Source organism: Strix aluco, chromosome Z (genome assembly GCF_031877795.1).
Source record: "Strix aluco isolate bStrAlu1 chromosome Z, bStrAlu1.hap1, whole genome shotgun sequence".
Taxonomy (NCBI): domain Eukaryota; kingdom Metazoa; phylum Chordata; class Aves; order Strigiformes; family Strigidae; genus Strix; species Strix aluco.
The window spans coordinates 29,761,276-29,779,380 of NC_133971.1; the positions used below are offsets into that span (position 1 = coordinate 29,761,276).

Sequence of the window (18,105 nt, forward strand, 5' to 3'; positions counted from 1 at the left end):
ATTAAGCAGTTTCAATTCCTAGAAACAAAACCAGATTTCCACACTCGAAAATTATTTTTTTCTGAGTAACAATTACTATTAAAAATAACATAAACTCAAATCTGCAGCCAGAGTTGCTTACAGATCCAAAGATCAGGAAGCATCTTACAGTCAAAACTGCAAAGGACAGACACTTAGAGCAAGTAAAATTAACTCCTCCTGAAGTGGTGCCCCGGTCCTGGAATTACTGCTGTCCAGAGAGAGCATAAAGCCTCCACAAAAAACTCATGCAGTGATCCCACTGCAAGATCAGGCCAAATCAGTACATGCCCTGTGCTTCATGATTCAAAAAAGAAGACAACTCCTTAAGCATTTATTCATAAATTTTAGCCTAAAATACAAGTAAGCTCAATCCAGACATTTCTAGCACCATGGGTCACCACACTCTGTCTGAACCATCTACAGAATTGCCTATAATGTTATCAATCACCCATGGAGTTTCACTGTGGAAATATAGTTTCATAGATTTACAAGAGGAGAAAGAAGGTCTTCTTGCAACTTATGACTGAAAGTCAAATGAATGAAAAAAAAAATTATTATTACCTTCTCATACTTTCCCATATTTGCTTTGATTTTACAATTATGTCATAATTACTTTTATCATTAAGTTGTCTGGTTTGCTTTAACTCCTTCCTTTTCTTTTTGAAGTCATTCCACTTTGGCTTCTTAGACTCTGACCCTGAAGACAAAAGTAAAGACATTTTCTAGAGTCAATAAAAGAGGAGCAATGGAATACTTTATCAGTATAAATTGTGGCAGCTCTGTGACTTGAATCACTTCAGGAGCTTTGCCTGCAGTTACCCAGCTAGCTAATATGAAAGTGAAATATTTAATAAGCATGCTAAGATAGTAATTTTCACTTCTAGAATACTGGAAGAACAAGGCAAAGCTCTGTCAAAGGATGCATCACAAACCTTATAATAGCTTGAAAACTGATTTAAAATGCACCTAGCAGCCTATGACTGCCTCAGGTAATTCTCCCTTTTTAGTTCATTCTGTACTCACACCTTTCCCCCCCACAGAAGAAGAATACTAACTCAAAGATACATATCTGAAATCTCAGAGAAATGAAAAATTAAAGCCTTTTTACATGCTTAATCTTTTTATTCAGTCAAATTCCTTAAGCACGGGACAACAGCTATACACTGCCACACAACAAACTCAGTTAAGGTAACTATAGAAACAGCCACAAATGAGTTTTGGAAAAACTTCAAGTATACCATTTTAGTTTTAGTCACATATTGACGAAGATCATCATCTTGTATTACATAGTTTCACAGAAGCAAGTCATGCTATTACTGCTAGATGAAACATTAAAGACACAGCTTTAAATTTGAAGACCTTAAAGCACCACTTGTTGGTATTTAGCAGCATGCACTTAACTGTCTTATCCATATAAAAACCATGTTCTCTTTTCACGAAACATATTATCAACTTTTTCTATCATTCTGCTAAAGTAATAGCGACAAGCAAAAATGGTAACACTTCGCTTTGAGAGCAGTGCCACTGTGCAATACACAACAGATTTCAGTTATTCTTAAAAACAATTTTTAAAGGTTTGTTTGTGGTTGTGGGTTTTTTTTGAAAGCAACTTAATATGAACGTTCTGTTGCTATTAGTTTTCACACATCTAGTGCATATTCCATGTGAAGCCATTCTGCAAACATGCAACAACAGCAACAATAAAATACTCAACACCTCCTACTGTCCTTCAAACAACTAACATTTTTCTGCAGAACTTCAGAATCCCTCACATAAAATTCCACTTCTCATTTTACAGTGCTGTTTAATTGTCCCAGTAGAGCTTTGCTTCACAGGAAAGGAAGAAACAACATGAAGTTCTCATGACCAGAAACAAAGTTAAAAAAGAAATCCATTTAAACAGTGATAAAACCAGACATTTATTTAGCTTCTCTGTATAAACATAAGCTGTAAATTGTAAAAAGCAGTGATAACACCAATAATGTCTTTTTTTTTTTTTAAAGAAGTGACAAGATAGTTTGGACCACAGAAAAAAATAATATAAGGGATAATCAACTTTGTTTCATGAATTTTTGTGTTCCAAATTCTATAGTCGATACCTTTAGAACAGAGAATTAAATTTCTAAAATGGTCTACGAAAAAATCTGTTTTCCGAATTTGCGTGAAAACATCTAGTTTCAAGCTATCCACTTAATACCGTTATTAAAATAATCACAACTTTATGATGGCACACCAATTATTTAAATTTGCTACTGCATCTTTATTTTTGACTTCCAAGAAAATTCCTAACTGTTGATTCTCATGACTTTGGTCTCAAGCTTAGTTAGGTGAAGTAATTGTTTCCACAGCAAAAATTAAACATGAAGTAAACTTGGGGAAAGAGGAAGACCTAGGTGAACAAAGTGTTTCCCAAAACCTAGTTTCCATTGATATCCAGGCTTAAAAATCTGCTCACCTCCCTCTTCACCATCCTGGAGCTTCCTCTTGTTTGCAAGCTTTCCTGATTGTTGTTTATTCTTGAATTGTTTGACACTAGCTCTTCCAGGTCTTAACTGTCCTTTCACAAATTTCTTGGAAACGGATTTAGGCTTTCCCTCCTCATCTCCTTTGTTAGTAAGTTTCTTTGGTGGACCTGAATGTATTAAGCAACAAAACAGAAACTAAAATGTTATCCTAGAGATAAATGCTGATGTTGCTTCAAAACAGATTTACACTGTAAGAAGAATTAAACTACTTTGAAGTAAAAATTATATACATAACAGTAATTCTTACTTGCTTCTCAAAGCTGATGTTTTCACTGCAGTCCCTGGGTGTCCCAGTCTTCCCTAGGGAAGTTTTGCCCAGGCATTATTTTCCAGGCAGCAGTATAATAGCCCAGGCATAAAAAGGATTATTCTAAATCAAGAATTTCACCACCCTTGACATCAGTCATCAATCCCCAAATCATTATCACTTCACAGTTCATTGTCAGAGCTGTTTCGACATCATCTGTTTTAAGCAGAAGCAGGCAAACACTGAAAGGTATGTTCTCAATCCTAACCCACAGCACTCACACACCCTAGCTTCAACTCTCAAATAAAACTTTTTCTTCATGTGAGAAAGAAAAGTCTAGAATCAATGTTATCATCTTCAAATCTTTAATTAAAGAGTACTTTGGGTTGATCAAATAGAGTTGAAGGGCTTGCAATGCAATCTAAAGCATTTCAGGTTTACTTTTTCCAGGTTATTTCATCATACAGTCAGTATAGTTTTGAATGCAAGATAGAATCATAAACTGACTGAGGTTGGAAGGGACTTCTGGAGGTCATCTGGTCCAACCCTCCTGCTCCCGCAGGGCCATCCAAAGCTGGTTGCCCAGGACTGTGTTCGGGCAGCTTTTGACTGTCTCCAAGGTGGGAGACTCCACCATCTCCCTGGGCAACCTGTGCCAGTGCTCAGTCACCCTCACAGTAAAGAAATCTTTCCTGGTGTTCAGAGGGCACCTCCCGTGTTTCAGTTTGTGCCCATCGCCTCTGGTCCTGTCACTGGGCATTACTGGAAACAGTCTGGCTCTGTCTTTGCAACTCCCTCTTCAGCTATTTGTATACATTGACAAGACCCACCTTGGCCCTCTCTATTCCAGGCCGAACTGTCCCAGCTCTCTTGGTCTTTTGTCACAGGAGAGATGCTCCAGACCCTTCATCATTTTTGACCCTTTGCTGGGCTCTCTCCAGTATGGCCATGTCTCTCTTGTACTGGGGAGCCCAGAACTGGTCACAGCACTCCAACTGCGCTCTCACCAGTGCCGAGAAGAGCGTAAGGATCATCTCCCTCAACCTGCTGGCAGCACTCCTAATACAGACCAGGATCCAATTAGCTGCCTTTGCCACAAGGGCACATTGCTGGCTCATGTTCCATTTTGTGATCACTAGGAGCCCCAGGGCCTTTTCTGCAAAGCTACTTTCCCCCAGCATGTAGTGGTGCATGGCGTTGTTCCCTGCCAGGGGCAGGACTCTGCACTTTACTCCTCGCTCTACTTCATAAGGTTCCTATCAGTCCATTTCTTCAGCAAGCTGAGATCCCTCTGGAGAGCAGCACAACCTCTGGTGCATCAGCCGATTCTCCCAGTTCTATGTCACTGGTAAACATGCTGATGTACACTCTGCCCCATCATCCCAATCATTAATGAAGCTGCTAAACAGGACTGGGCACAGTATTGACTCCTGGGGTACACTGCTAGTTACTGATCTCCAACTAGATTTTGTGTCACTGATTAACACACTGGGCCCAGCCATTCAGCCAGTTTTCAAACTATTTTACCATCTGCTCATCCAGCCTGTAATTCATCAGCACCTCTGCCAGAATCTTATGGGAGACACTGTCAAAAGCCTTACTGAAGTCCAGGCAGACAACATCCACCTCCTCACTCATCTACCAAGCTAGTCATTTCATAACATAAGTTTGCCAAGATAGTGAAGTTCAAGCATGCCTGTGCACAAAAATAATCACTCAGCCAGGGCTCCTATTAGGGAGCCTTTGTCTTCTTACCATTATCTTTTTTAAACTTCCTTTTCCCGTGTGGCACTTTTCCTCGAGGTGCTTTTCCACTCTTCCCCATGAACTTCTTTTTACCCTTAGTTTCCATTGTGACAACACTGCAAAGGGAGCAAGAGACAGCATTACCGGACCACCGTGGCTCCCTCGCCAACGATGTAAGGAAAAGACAGCCTGCGCTTCCCTCAGCACCGGCTAACACACTTGACGGAGTTAAACCCTTCCCAGCGGCGGTCGCCCGTCCCTAGGTGGGCAATGCAGGACCAGAAGAGGTCGCCCACAGGCCGGTCAGCACGAAGGCTCAGCTAGGAAAGACCGCATTTCACCGGACCTGGGCGGCCGCGGCCCCAGCCCCGCTCCCCAGGGATTATTCCCAGACCAGGCCCAGTGACCGCGCCCGGGAGGACGCGGCACGCTGCCGGCCCGCAGCGGGGGGCCGTGAGGCAGGAGTGCTCCGCGGGAAAGCCCCCCCTCCCCTGCCGCCACCGCCGCCCTGCGACTCCCACCTCGCGCCGCCGGCCCTGCCGCTCGCCTCACACGTGCCGCCCCACCCGCGCCTTGCGGCCCCCTCCGCCGGCGCGGCTCCCCATTGGTCCGCCTGGCCGCTGCCGCGCGACAATGCCGAAACAGCGTACCGTAAAGCGCTACGCGCTTTTATCGCAGCGTCCTGTCGCCGGCCCTTGGAGGCGTGTGATGTGGCGTGTCGTGTCGAAGTCGCCTCTGTCCACCTCGGCATTCTCAGTAGCAGTTTCCGTTTGTGTAGACTCACCCTGGAGAGGGTGGGCCGCTGTGAGGAAAGGCCCTGTCCCCTTCCCTGCGCTCTTGTCTTTGTCTTCTGCCTGGCCCTCCGTCGGCCCTGCAGCTAGGCCAGCGGGCGTGCCGCCATCTTCTGGGGCAGAGCTTGGCCAGTGCCCGGCATAGATAAGATCCTGATTTAAAAATTAGGTCATGTTGCCACAGTACAGATTAAGTAGCGATGATGTTGGAGAACACGAGGTGGAGCTGTTACTTCAAAACGATGCAGATGTGACTAGTCGCGTGAAACGTCACTGTGGTTTTTTTATATTCGGGTGTTCAGTAAAGTCATCGCTTCCGAATGGAAAGGGGATCTGTATACATAAATGAGGTAACTATTACACTTGCGTGATTACGATAGCTATGACAGGAAGTCAGAGCATAGTAAATACTTCTGTAATACCACCCATAGTACATTTGACTAAAGAAGTGATGTAGAGAGAAATTATTTCGTGGTGTAAAGCCTCTTCAGTACAGTTGGTGGTAGTACTATTTTTCTTTTATTTGTCTCCTGGGAAGCACTTGGCAGTGGCTTGCAAAATGAAATGGGCATAGGCAGGATTATGGTGTTTAATTTTCCCACTCCTTGAATTGTTAACATAATGCCTGTGTGTTTTAAAGGGGGCAGGGGGGAAAGAGTGTGTTTTGAAGCTTGGCTTAAGTCAAGGGGCATACGATCACAAGTTTGCAGGCTCCCACAGCCCAGATGCTTTGCTTCAGTGTTTGGAACAACCTCTGTAGATATTTGAGGTAAGTCTCTTCTCCACACTAATTACATTTTCCAGTTTTTTAGTAGTTTCTTTTCAAGAATTAAGATCATGATCAATTAAGACATTAGAAAACATGTTGCTATAATACAAACATCTCCCAGAGAATAAACCAATGAAATTTCTGAATGTCAGCCAGAGATTTCAAGTCAACCAGCTTACAGGTTCAAGCATCTGTCTTTCATAAAAAATAATTAAGGGTTCCTTAAAGATCTTCAGGTACCTTAACACAGGCTGTAATTGTAGAAGATAGCTCTTGACTTAATCATGGATATTCCCAAGTGTGGTCAGAGTCATGTATCAGCACAGTTGTTTTAATGTCTGTATTTTATGTCTATTTTATCTCTTCTGGACGCTGTTTTGATTCTCTGGAGATGAAAATTATTAAAGAAATCAAAAGATAAAAATTAAGAAAAGTGAATCTGTAGCTTGTGAGCAGGATCTGTAATGTTGAAATTTGGTATTACCAGTCTGTCTCTCTATCGAAAGCCTCATCTCAAGATCCAGGTTTACATTCAGATTCTTCTAAAATTGTGTTTAACGCACATAATTGTGCATTACTCCTTCCTCATGAGGTTTCCAGCTTGATATCCCAAGCATGTTTTTGGATACCCTTGAAAATGTGGTTCTGACAACAGGCTTTTTAAACAGAAAGAAGGATCATGCTCTTTGGACAGCAAAAATGAGCAGTAATAATTCCAAGAACAAGAAGTATGTTTCACTGAATAGTCATAGGCTGGATAAGATCATCATGAAGTGTCTACAGCCTTTTGTTCTTTCACACAGTGCATCCACATCCATTCTGATTTGTCTGTGAAGTAGATTTGTTACAGAAGTACCAGAAGCAGTGCTAGCATACTTGCATTTAGGGCCAGTCCCGCATGAGGCACTTTTCTGGCACTGGCTTCCAGCTCAAGGAGAGCTATGGTGAATTCAGTAGTGTTCATTTCTTAGCAGACTTTGAAGAAATAAGAGCTGTGGTAAATAAAACAGGAAGTTTAAAAATGGCATGTCCCACATTTTACATAGAGATTCACAAAAGTGTGACAGTATGTCTGCTTATTTGTGCTAGCCAAAACAAGAATCCTTGTAGTGTCTGTAGTAGTCAATGAAATTTCTTTTTTAAAAAAAGGCTGGTTTTTATTTGTGCATTTAATAGCACATTTATCTGACCCTTTTCACATCTAAAAAAATATTTTAGCTCTGTGAGACAATATCTGGACTTTGTATTAAGGCAATTGTAGTGAAGACTGCAACAATGGAGTGCTGTCTACTGCCTGCTCGCTTCAGTGAGCCTCCTTCGACAAAACATCTCAAAATGCAAACCTGTAAGAAAATGGAGTGTAACCACAGCCATAACCTGACTGTTCCCACTACCAAGGTAGCAGGAGAATAACTACCACAGAAGTCAGGTAAAACTGCAGATACTTTCTTGGTTTCTGAAGACAGCTACATGCACCTTGTCTAAGACATTATTTGTGGGGAAGCAGACAGTTCTGCTGTCATTGTAAAGGGATTGATGACCATGCCTTTCAGCTGGTATCCTCTCTGGAGAAAGCACCATTCTTGCACAGCCTTTCAAGTCAGTATCTCCCTCTACAGTTCCTAGTAGAATAGAAAACTTAATTTTTTAATCTTTCTTGTCATCACAGTGCAGACCTCTGACCTACAGACACAGCCCAAACCATTTGTGTCTCTGCTGCTCCAGTTGCAGTGTGCCAAAAACCTCTTCTCTGTATCACGTTTCAGGTAGTGCAGGAAAGATGGTCATTAAGTTAGCCAGCCACACTGGGTATACTTTGCTCTGACTAAGTATATCCAACCCTTTCATAATGCAAAAAAAAAAAAAAAAAATCCTTTTTTTACCATCAGTTGATACGTAGACATAACTGAACTTTGCTGCCCGAAAGGATCCCCGAAGATCCAGATCTAAAGACAGCCTTGGAACTGGTCACTCCTGAGTGATGAGCAGAGGAGAGGACAGTTACTCCTGATGCCATGCTGAAGTTGGAAAGGGTAGTGACAGCATGCAATGTTTTTATGAGTGACCATCCATTTCCTGGACTACACCATAGCCAAGGAGGCAGCAGAGCCACAGGTGTTTCACTTTCCCCTACTGTCTGTTCCCCATTTGTTTTTGCTTATAGCTGCCTGTAAGCTTCTTGGATCATGATGTTTAACCTTATGAGTGACTTAGAGTTCAGTGCAATGTTTGTTAAAAGGCAGCTGTGTTGGAAAAGATGAGATACAACTGTAAAGAAATGGTGAATTCACTGCAGCATCTTACTGTGAGATACCTGGTTACATTGAGAATCACAAATGAATTTGCAGTTTCCTTGTTTCATTTCCTCACTTAGACTGTGTGAGAGAGGACTCAACTTTTGATCATTTCCCAGACTATGGAGACCTGGTAGAAGTGAAATTGATTTAGTCACCTATTCAGAACAGTAGAGGGCAGGCTTCCTGCACGTCCTGCGCATCTTGAGCACTTGCTGTTGTTTCTAATTAAATATACCAGCTAAGAGTTTCATCCACATGACAACTTAAGTGAATTATATTTCCCTTTTCCCCCAAGTTCGCTCAGTACACTCAGCTGCAGAGTCATTTGTTCTTATTTCTCAGCTCACTATTTCGAGGGCAGATGGCAAGTGGCAAAGAACAAGATTCTTAATATGCATGTCCTGGCATCAGTGTTCCTGGGAGAATTTCTGAGATCCTCTGAAATCAGCATTATAGTTGAATGTTCCAAGTGAAGGCTGGCCTTTTTCTCTTGTACTGTTTTCCATGTAAAGACCATGAATGCTCTTTAATCTGCAAGGTTTGCCAGACCAAGCCATGCATTCCTAACAGATCTTGGGAAGACACTATTCACTTCAGATTCTTTGAATGTTCCACCTGAATTCGAGCAAAACTGGATCCATGTTCCTGCTCTCAGTATGCACTTACCAATTATCTCATATATTGGAAAAGGAAAACCTGTTCTGTCGGGATTTTGGATGGTGGTGATTTATTTTAAAGGAAGTACCATGTTCAGTTCTGTGCTATTTCCTGAATTGTGCTATTTCCTGAACTCAAGTGTGTTTCATATTCTGTAGTACCATCCTCTTTCATTACTGCTTATATGAGTGTTACTGGATGTATATTTGAGGATCTCTGTCACGTTAGCTGTGGCACCTCAGCACAGAAAACCACCCATAAAACTGAAAACCAGTTTCTGCTTCCCCTTCCACCACTGAAGAAGTGTGTGTTAGTGAAGAAGTGCTAGAGTGAAGATTGCTTGGGATTTCTTCACAGATACTCAGAAATGTTTATTGTAGACCAAATTCAAATGAAAGGCAGTGAGTGATTCAGTGTTCAGTGAAAATTGAACACTGGCTGTTGTTCATAGGCCTTTAAGCATAAGAATTATTGTGGTAAGTTCCAGTACTGTTGAGCAATGCTTTGTTCACAGTAGTTTTGAATCATGATCCACTGGATATCTGATTACGGACTGACCGGTTAGCTAAGGGACATCTAAAGATTCCTGTAATTAGCCTGAAGTCCCAGCAAAATCAGGCTGAAGTCTCAGTTCTGTGTTGCAAGATGTCATGCCTGATAACTGGCCAACCTAGGGAGGGGCAGCCACTTCAAGAAAGACATTTTTATACTTCCCACTCGTTTGTCTTTGGTCTTCTTTACTTTATGTTAGGTGGGTTTTTTTTCTTCTGTAAATATGTGCATCTGAATATCACTAAAATCAGTGCAGGTCAAACCTGCTGAGCTGAACCTGAATAGTTAATGTCAGGTATTTGATACCCTCTTGGGTGCTTCCAGGAAGAAATTAATTTTTCTGCATGAAGTCTCCTGTTGAACTGCTGTCGTCCATTCTGCTGACTCTAGCTGCATCTTGACAGGGTATCTTTTCCCAGTTTTAGCTCTCAACTTGGATCAGTGCAGAGCAATAAGTATGTGTGTTGTCTAATCAAGAAGAGTGAAAATCTGTATACCTCATGCCAGGACTTAAGGAAGAACAAAATGCATGCTGTCTGGAGATTTGTTTTCCAACCTCTAAATGTCTTCCTCCCACCCCTGACTCTTTTTTTCTTTTTTGCATCTTGAGAAAAAAGCACAACTCATAGAAACTTAGCTAAGCAAATTAACACCAATTCCATTGTGTTTCACTGCACTTAGATCCAGATGCATCAAGACTGCTTTTGGACATCATAGTTGTCATAATTATTATAAAGAATATTATCACAAAGACTTCTGTGGGTCTGGTGCACACAATATGCAGTAAATCACTACTTCTGTTAGCAACCTATAATAATGGTAACCACGTTGGATTCCTATACTATTCCTAAGGACAGAATATTCTAATCATCAGTTCAGATGAGACAACTCATATAGATAGACATTCAAAATGAAAGTCATGACTACTGAAAATGCAATTTATCATGAATTGCTATGTGTGTATGACTGTTTACAAAACTTTAAATGTATCTCTCTGGGCTGAAGGTAAGAGAAAATAACCATATGCAATTGTTGAAAAATAAGCTTTTAAAAGCACTTCTTACTGCTGTAATTTCTTGAAGATGAACCTTCTAGATGGTCATGGATCCAACAGAGCATGAAAATTTATAGCTCCTTAATATGATATTCAGTGTCTTTCCTTTTGTGCTTTTTGAGTCTATGGGATGCAAGATAATACGTCATTTTTCAACAGGATTAATATAGACTGTTTCAATGAGGAAACACTGTATTTCACAATGTGGTCAAATCTGTTGTAGAACTACATCATCACTGTCTGCTCCAGTGTCCCCATAGTTCTGCTTTGGTTTCCCTACATTCTCTAGCATTCGTTAATGTTGCCCTTATAAATATCAAAACAGAACACCATAATTTGTATCAATGAAATGTTTTCATTAATGTGTTGCTTCAAAAATAGTTTACAAATATATTCTCATGTTTATACCCAGAAAGTCCTGTAAGGTGAAAACAGTACATTGTAGTCCTTGAAGGTAGGCTTCCATATACTTCAAAATCGCCAACACTTCAGAGCAGGAAGGAAGAAAATGTTAAATGATAAGGAAACAAAGACAGCCACAGGATGTTATTTCAAACTGCAAATGGTACAGTATCTGATGTCAATCTTATCTTCAGTTTTAGCATACAATCTGGAATAAAGTGAATCCATGAAGTAGAGAGAAATACAAACACCAGTCCTGGATTATCCAAATCACTTCAAAGTAGGAATCACTGTGAAATATTCTTTGTAATTGTTAAGTGTGTAAGCAAACAATATTTTCTCTACATATTGAAGATGCAGTTATTAGATACATAAACCTTTTGCTCTGAAATTAAATAAAGATACACTGCCTGACATTGCTGTCTGCTGCTGTTGCTTTTACTCCCCTTTATTTACTTTCTTCCTTAAAAAGAATTGAAGTCGCCACATGAAATTCACAATGTAAGGTTCTTCCTTATAGAAAACAGAAGTCTTTGATATACAGATACTTTTTAGAAGAGGTTTGAGACTGAAATGTGAGATCCAGACAGACATGCTGATCAATACGAGACATTACAAATCTGAATTCAGATTCAAATTTCATATATTCCTTTCATAATTGCTGAGGAAAAACTGCCATACTCTAGAAAACTGAACGACAGCTGCCTTGTATTTGGATTTGGACATTCCTGTATTTATTTCCTTCTCTCGTATAAGCATAAAACCACCAACCACTGTACAGACTAAATTTAGGAAGGGTAGATACCCAGCCATCAGACATTGCATCAGAAATCTCATTACACTGCTTGTAACAGAAATTTTCTTTCTAACCTGTAGCATTCTGAGGCAGCAACCCACATTAAATACTATTTTTTAAAACATATGAAATATATTTGTGTAGCAAGAGAGTCTTTTATTGTGCAAACTACATTTTCGTACTAGAAGTCTCTCACTTGCTGTATTAAATGCTACTGGAAATAACAAGGCAATCATTTTCTGACACTAACTTCAATGGTTTTATGGCCTCAGCCATGAAGTTCATGTTACTTTCACAAGTTTCACAGTTCCAGGGACTACTTTCCATAATCTCATAAACTATCCTTAAATAGCTGCAAATGGCTGTTGATGTGGAGAAAAACCTCTGAAACTACAGCTGTTTCATAGTTACTCCCAGCAGGCGTCTTCAGCTGGTCTTTTGATCAAATGCGGCAGGTAACTTCCTGAGAGAAGGGTCAGTTTTTGTGAGTTTTTGTGGGCCTTTTCATTCAAACTAGCTTTCCAACAGTGCATGGAAGGCTAAAGGCTGATTGCATCTTGCTAGAGGTATCACTGCAGTTATGTTTTTGGTAGTAAAATAACATACACATTTCTGATTTGACTCCAGCTCATTAATTCTGCCTAAGGCATATACTTTGAACAACAGAAACACATTCTATAAAAGTCACTATGTGCTTTTTATGGATAACATTGTCTGGAGGGAGATATCATTAAAATCTGTATTATATAGTTCTCCTGGAATGTGTTGATGATAACTTCCTTCTCCAAGTCATAGAGGAGCCAATGAGGAGAGGTGCTATGCTGGACCTTGTTCTCACCAACAAGGAGGGGCTGCTGGGGAACGTGAAGCTCAAGGACAGCCTTGGCTGCAGTGACAATGAAATGGTGGAGTTCAGGATCCTTAGGGCAGTGAGGAGGGTGCACAGCAAGCTCACGACCCTGGACTTCAGGAGAGCAGGCTTTGACCTCTTCAGGGATCTGCTTGGCAGAGTAGCATGGGATAAAGTCCTGGAGGGAAGAGGGCCCCAAGAAAGCTGGTTAATATTCAAGGATCATCTCCTCCCAGCTCAGGAGTGATGCATCCTGACAAAGAGGAATTCAGGTAAGACTGCCAGGAGGCCTGCAGGGATGAACAAGGAGCTCCTGGATAAGCTAGACACAAAAAGGAAACCCACAGAGGGTGGAAGCAAGGACAGATAGCCTGGGAGGAGTACAGAGAAACTGTCTGAGCAGCCAGGGATCGGGTTAGGAAGACCAAAGCCCTGACAGAATTAAATCAGGCCAGGAACATCAAGGGCAACAAGAAAAGCTTCTATACGTGCACTGGTGATAAAAGGAAGACTAGAGAGAATGTGGGCACTCTGGAAAGACATGGGAGACCTGGTTACCCAGGATATGGAGAAGGCTGAGGTACTCAATGACTTTTTTGCCTCAGTCTTCACCAGCAAGTGCTCTAGCCACACTGCCCAAGATGCAGAAGGCGAAGGTGGGGACTGGGAGAACGAAGAACCACCCACTAGGAGAAGATCAGATTTGAGACCATGTAAAGAACCTGAAGGTGCGCAAGTCCATGGGACCTGATGAGATGCATCTGTGGGTCCTGAGGGAACAGGTGGATGAACTGGCTAAGCCACTATCTATCATATTTGAGAAGTTGTGGCAGTCCAGTGAAGTTCCCAGACTGCAAAAGGGAAAACAAGGACGACCCAGGGAACTACAGGCCAGTCAGTCTCACCTCTGTGCCTGGCAAGATCATGGAACAGATCCTCTTGGAGCTAGGGCACATGGAAAACAAGGAGGTGATTGGTGGCAGCCAAAATGGCTTCACTAAGGGCAAATCGTGCCTGACAAATTGGGTGGCTTTCTACAATGGGGTTACAGTGTTGGTAGGTGTCCTGGTTCAGCTAGGATAGGGTTAAGTTTCCTCAGCAGTGGGGAGGGAGCTCTAGCCGGGTTATTCGATACCATGCTGACTTCAGGTCCGGGCACCCAAGTGCAGGAAGAGCAGGGACAGCTTTTTTCTGGGTCGGTCCCCTCACTGCTGTATCCGTGCGGTATATCCCTTGTTCTGTTCATTGTTATTACTGTTATTGTTGTTGTTCGGTTTGTTGCTGTTACACTGCTGTATTAAACCTCTCTTTATCTCAACCCCGGGGTTTGTATTTCACTCCCTGCCCTGTCCGGTCTGAGGGTGGGGGAGGGGCAGCAGCAGTGTGGTCTCAGGTCCCGGCAGGGCCTAAACCATCACAGTGGGTAAGGAAAGAGCAACTGAAGTCATCTACCTGGACTTGTGCAAAGCATTTGACACTGTCCCACACAAAATCTTTGTCTCTAAATGTATTTGCCAGATGGACCACTTGCTGGATAAGAATTGGCTGGGTGGTCACACTCAAAGAGTTGCAGTCAACGTCTTGATACCCGAGTGGAGAGCAGTGACGAGTGATCTTCCTCAGGGGTTGGTATTGGGACCGGCCCTGTTTAACATCTTTGCTGGTGACATGGACAGTGGCATTGAGTGCACCCTCAGCAAGTTCAACAATGACACCAAGCTGTGTGGTGCGGTCGACACGCTGGAGGGAAGGGATGTGCCATCCAGAGGGACCTGGACAGGCTGGAGAGGTGGGCCCGTGCAAACCTCATGGACTTCAACAAGGCCAAGTGCAAGGTCCTGCACATGGGTCAGGGCAATTCCAAGCACAAATACAGGCTGGGCAATGAGTGGATTGAGAGCAGCCCTGCAGAGAAGGATGGATGGAAAACTGAACATGAGCCAGAAATGTGTGCTTGCAGCCCAGAAAGCCAACTGTGTCCTGGGTTGCATCAAGAGAAGTGTGGCCAGCAGGTCAAGGGAGGTGATTCTTCTCCTCTACTCAGCTCTCATGAGACCCCACCTGCAGTACTGTGTCCAGCTATGGGGCCCTCAACATAAGAAGGATGTGGACTTGCTAGAGTGGGTCCAGAGGAGGCCACGAAGATGATCAGGGGCTGGAGCACCTCGCCTATGAGGACAGGCTCAGAGAGTTGGGGTTGTTCAGCCTGGAGAAGAGAAGGCTCTGGGGAGACCTTATAGAGGCCTTCCAGTACTTAAAGGGGGCCTATGGGAAAGGTGGGGAGGGACTCTTTATCAGGGGAGTGTAGTGGTAGGAGGAGCAGTAATGGTTTAAACTGAAAGAGGGTAGATTTACATTAGATACAAGGCAGAAATTCTTTCCTGTGAGGGTGGTGAGACACTGGAACAGGTTGCCCAGAGAAGCTGTGGCTGCCCCCTCCCTGGCAGTGTTCAAGGCCAGGTTGGACGGGGCTTTGAGCAACCTGATCCAGTGGAAGGTGTCCCTGCCTATAGCAGGGGGGTTGGGACTAGATGATCTTTAAGGTCCCTTCCAACCCAAACCATTCTATGATTCTATGATTTGCTAGGTACACCAGCCAAAAATACATCTTGGTATAGCTTCGACCATCAATACTTCTCCCAGAGCTACGGAAAAAGTGAAAGTCACACATATCCTGTCATACCACTTTGTATCACACTATGCTGGGGGTAGTTTACAAGTGTGTCCTGTTACACTTGTGTAGGCATAAGGAAAACTCAGAATACTTACAAAGTATATATGCATGATGACTTCAGGTTCATGTCTCAAAAATGAAGCAAATTGAGAGAAAATTGAAGTATTTAACACATTGCCCTGGTAAGCTAGAAGATTAACACCAAATGTTGAAATATGTGGAAATAAGTGCTGAATGTTTAAAGCATGGACACTACATACTGCTCAAAGATCTTTTGATGTGTTAGAGATATATAAACATGAGGTAGGTTTTCTTCAATAACCTAGAATACTTGTAAGAATATTTAAAGAAAAAAAAAAAGACCTATGTGAGCTTACTGTAAAACAGAAATAAACACAGAGAGATAGTTCTTGTTCTATACCAAATGAACTTTCTGGAATAAAATTGAGTCTGCTGCAATTCAAGTCTGTAAATATGAAAGCAGGCTAAATTTCAATTAAACAAAAAAAGGGATGGAACCACAATATTCCCTTCTCATGTGACTTGCATACAATTACAGATATCTACAGTTACAAACTGATTTTACACAAGCATCAGCAGGCCTACTAAGAACTGAACTGATTTCAGTCTCACTGGTTACTCAGCTTGGTGAGAATCTCACTTCTGTTTTCAGATGCCATATTACGATATATTCTATGCATACCTAAAAATGGATGAAAGAATAAAATAGTTATAATAAAATATACAATTCTTTGATCACTTACAGCACTAGCTAAACTAAGCAAACTTAAATTCTAATTAGCTTTTATTTTGCTCTCTAGTAAAAACTATTGACAGCTTTTTCATAATTAATAAGGACTTTCATGAAATTGAAAGTGTTGTGAGCACAATATTCAGCCAATGTATGTCAGGTAAGTCTTGGGAATAAAGCTAGAAAATTAGTCCCCTATGCCCTCACTGGATTTATTAAATGCAGTGTGATTTCAAATTTAAATTTTAAGTCTTTTTATCTAGATTTTCAGCTGTGCAAGCAAGTGTGAAATGCTACCAGATCCACTGTAGCTTATTTTACAAAGGTGTAGGCTTTCTTTTGGTCTTATGTATAGCAGCTCAGGCCATTGCCTTCACAGAAATGAAAGGCTTCCCAGTCCAGTCTTTTATTTTTACCTTATACTATAGAATTAGTATGGAGTTGTTTTAAATGAGTGAAAAATGTCCAGAATTGCCCCTACCCTACTATCCATACCTGTGGTACAGAGAGAAATATTTGTATCAGGGACACTATGAAGCAGTGACGTAGAAGAGAGCTAGGCTGTATGCGTTGGCATAATGTCCCACCATGCACAGTAATTTGCAGGTCCTAGTTCAAAATCTGGATTATATTTTAATTTTTAAAAACCTTACAAATGCTTTGAAGGTTACCTCATGTTTATAAATAAGCTTTTTCTTTTGGCAAGTCTTCTTTGCCTTTGTTTATTCAACTCTTTCAGAGTTCTGGTAATTGCTATGGGAGGGCAGGGGCAGAATGGAGAAGGATCAATCAACAAAAAAACTGAATGGAGCCTCACAGGGGAGTGACCGTTAGCGTGTTATGGCAGGATTTCACAACCAAGCACTCTAAGAATCAATGTATAAAAGAACAGCAGTCTGAATTACTCAATATAGTTAATTGGCTAGCAACCATGAAATCATACAGTGATATTTTTACATCCAATTTTCAAACTAGAATACCACTTCATATAACTTAAAAGTATTTCTATATGTAACATATAACTTGACATTTTCTCCCCTGCTTTCTTGCAAATGAGTGATAGTATTCTGAAAGTGATTTCTACATTTTATGTAAGTTAAAAACTTTTAACAAAAGCTTATTTTGCTTCTAAATGAGTAGACTTGTATCATCTTTGAAAAGTCACTCACACTTACACAATGGGTGCTGAGAGTAAGTATGGAGATTTTAGAAGACCAGTAAACTTACTTGTAGTCATCCTCACAAAAAGCTTTTAGATTTGAATATGTTATTAGCCAAACCAAAACCATAAGCTAGACACTGTCCATGACACAAGTCAAATCCAAGGAATTAATCTTTTCCAGTACGTGATTTTATTTATAGTTATTGCAAGTCTTCCATGAACAGTCTTTATTACAAAGGCATCTTTATGAATTGAATCAAAAGGGCCCCACTCTAAAGCCAAAATGACCGATGTGCTGCACGTTTAATGTACAGATGAAAATTAATTAATTTTCATCAGACACAATGGGTATTTTGTTTTAAAGGATTAGTGTGGAATTGTCATATAGGTCTGAGTCAAAAAATAGGAAATGGGAAACACATAATGAATGAAGGAAGCATTTTCCATGTGTACCTCTGGGAAAAAATTAATTCCACCAGCTGTATTTGCCTATTTTAATGCCAAATACAGCATAAGAATGAGAACAAAACACAGCCAGCCTGTTTTTCTCAAAAATCTTTTTTTCTCTTGGAATAATTGATGGCTCCTTCCTCCTGCTTGTTTTGATCTGTAATTGATAGCTTTTCCCAAAATACAGGGCTGTAACAACACCTAATCAAGGCCCCTGCTTGGTTGGAAAGGACTGCAGCAGGTAGATTTTTTCCTCCCCTCATGTTTCATACAGAAAGGACAGGTCCTTCATGTCAAATAGCAGTATTAATTGATGTACTAGGCAGAGTGCATCTTGGCATATTGCCGATTCCTCAAGTCA

General features: G+C 41.3%; 2 protein-coding genes and 1 long non-coding RNA gene across 4 annotated transcripts in view; 1 reads left to right on the top strand and 2 right to left on the bottom strand.

The window, feature by feature from the left end:
* PUM3 (pumilio RNA binding family member 3) overlaps positions 1 to 5,272 on the bottom strand; it is a 26,342-nt gene extending 21,070 nt beyond the window's left edge. The window contains exons 1-4 of one of the 2 annotated variants that reach the window (XM_074813482.1): positions 5,190 to 5,272; positions 4,549 to 4,655; positions 2,477 to 2,653; positions 583 to 718 (exon numbers count right to left, since the gene is read on the bottom strand). In XM_074813482.1, the coding sequence (XP_074669583.1) occupies positions 583 to 718; positions 2,477 to 2,653; positions 4,549 to 4,645 (410 nt within the window). In that variant the 5' untranslated portion in view covers positions 4,646 to 4,655; positions 5,190 to 5,272. Of the gene's footprint in view, positions 1 to 582; positions 719 to 2,476; positions 2,654 to 4,548; positions 4,656 to 5,060; positions 5,138 to 5,189 lie in introns of those variants that run through there. The other variant, XM_074813481.1, reaches the window with a different exon arrangement.
* Positions 4,411 to 11,475, top strand: LOC141918689 (uncharacterized). Its single transcript, XR_012621773.1, has 2 exons — positions 4,411 to 6,099; positions 11,256 to 11,475. It is a non-coding gene; the product is annotated as an uncharacterized LOC141918689 (long non-coding RNA).
* A 4,599-nt stretch (positions 11,476 to 16,074) lies between these two features.
* LOC141918775 (histone-arginine methyltransferase CARM1-like) overlaps positions 16,075 to 18,105 on the bottom strand; it is a 69,760-nt gene continuing 67,729 nt past the window's right edge. Inside the window, exon 13 of the mRNA XM_074813640.1 lies at positions 16,075 to 16,084. Coding sequence (XP_074669741.1) covers positions 16,075 to 16,084 — 10 coding nt within the window. The remainder of the gene's footprint in view (positions 16,085 to 18,105) is intronic.